We start from the raw sequence: 1,871 nt of genomic DNA, 5'->3' as shown, positions 1-1,871 counted from the left end.
CCCCCCCCCATCCTCCTGGTTGCTCTTCTCTGCACTCTTTCCAGCATCTCAACACCTTTTTTATATTGTGGTGACCAGAACTGGACACAGTATTCCAAGTGTGGACTTACTAAGGGTTTGTAAAGTGGTACTAGAACTTCACATGATCTTAATTTTCTCCCTCTGTTAATAAAGTGTGTTGGCCTTTTTGGCAGTTGCTGCCCACTGCGGGCTCATATTTAAGTGATTGTCTGCTAGGACTCCAAGATCTTTCTCACAATTACTACTGTTGAGCCAGGTACCACCTATTCTATACTTGTTCATTTGGCTTTTCTTTCCTAAATGCTCCTAAATATTCCAAAGGAGGCTGGTGTTTTCCTTTCACCTACTGCTGGGCCATGTTTAATCTACCCAGACTAGACCAACTCCACAACGGATGGAAACTGATCAAGGAGAGAAGCAACCTGGAACTAAGGAGAAACTTCCTGACAGTTAGAAGAATTAACCAGTGGGACAACCTGCCTCCAGAAGCAGTGAATGCTCCAACACTGGAAGTTTTTAAGAAGAGACTGGACAGCCATTTGTCTGAAATGGGATAGGGTTTCCTGCCTGAGCAGGGGGGTTGGACTAGATGACCTCCAAGATCCCTTCCAACTTTATTATTATTATTATTATAAGGACCACTGCTAAGCCAGGCACCACCCATCCTGCATCGGGTTTTTCCTAAGTGCAGCCAGTTACATTCCTGATCACTGAACAGCATCTCGTTGTTATGTTCAAGTCCATCAAAAACTTTGTGAACCTTGAGCCTGCATCTTGGGTTGCTAGCAATCCCCCCTCCCAAAAAAATTGTGTGTCATCCGCTAATTCTGTACACCTCCCTTCTATCCCCTCCTCTAAGAAAATGTTGAAGGGTTGGGGGCCCAAAACTGAGGTAGCCACTGCAGGGCTCCCTCCCTCTGGACAGTAAGGACCATGCATGGGTGGTGGGCCAACTGGGATCCCACCTGGTGGGGGAGAGCTGTTTGCTCACGCTGGAAAGCCTTGCTAAGAGGAAAGGAAGGAAGGGAGATGTTAGAGCTTCACAAGCCAGGGGCAGCTTATCTGCCCACAGAAGAGACTGGAAGGTTATCAGAGAGCAATAGGACGAGCCTCTGGAGGCTCCTGCCTGGGCCATTTCCCTCCTGGGCTGGGCGTTTGACTTTGAGAGGTCCTCCCAGTTCTTCCTTTGGACCTGTGAGGCTTCAAGGAGTCTCGTCTCCAAGGGATCAGGGAAGATACGCTTCTGTGGGCGCTCTGCGTCTTTGGGGAGGGGGTCCGGGGTCCCCCTGCCAGTCTTGGCCCAACTGGGGCACTTAGGAAAGAAAGACCCTCGACTCCATTGCTGAAGTGAAAGGTTCACTTTTATTAAGTTTAAGTGGTTACAGCAAGGCCTTGGTGAGGCCACACTTGGAATCCTGCATCCAGTTTTGGTCACCACGATGTAAAAAAGATGTTCAGACTCTGGAAAGAGTGCAGAGAAGAGCAACAAAGATGATCAGGGGACTGGAAGCTAAAACATATAAGGAACGGTTGCTGGAATTGTGTAGGTTTAGTTTAATGAAGAGAAGGACGAGGGGGGACAGGATAGCAGCCTTCCAGTATCTCAGGGGCTGCCCCAAAGAAGAGGGAGTCAAGCTATTCTCCAAAGCACCTGAAGAAGGCAGGACAAGAAGCAATGGATGGAAACTCATCAAGGAGAGAAGCAACCTGGAACTACGGAGAAACTTCCTGACAGTGAGAACAATTAACCAGTGGAACCACCTGCCTCCAGAAGCGGTGAATGCTCCAACACTGGAAGTCTTTAAGAAGAGACTGGACAGCCATTTGTCCGAAATGGTCTAGGGTTTCCT

At 48.5% G+C, this 1,871-nt stretch overlaps 1 protein-coding gene across 1 annotated transcript in view; it reads right to left on the bottom strand.

The window, feature by feature from the left end:
* Positions 1 to 665: 665 nt before the first annotated feature.
* Positions 666 to 1,871, bottom strand: part of LOC107297655 (olfactory receptor 52R1-like) — an 8,680-nt gene continuing 7,474 nt past the window's right edge. Inside the window, exon 3 of the mRNA XM_015827016.1 lies at positions 666 to 706. Coding sequence (XP_015682502.1) covers positions 666 to 706 — 41 coding nt within the window. The remainder of the gene's footprint in view (positions 707 to 1,871) is intronic.

Source organism: Protobothrops mucrosquamatus, unplaced genomic scaffold (assembly GCF_001527695.2).
Source record: "Protobothrops mucrosquamatus isolate PMUCROS unplaced genomic scaffold, P.Mucros_1.0 scaffold3441, whole genome shotgun sequence".
Lineage (NCBI taxonomy): Eukaryota > Metazoa > Chordata > Lepidosauria > Squamata > Viperidae > Protobothrops > Protobothrops mucrosquamatus.
This window is presented reverse-complemented; position numbering and strand designations above follow the sequence as displayed.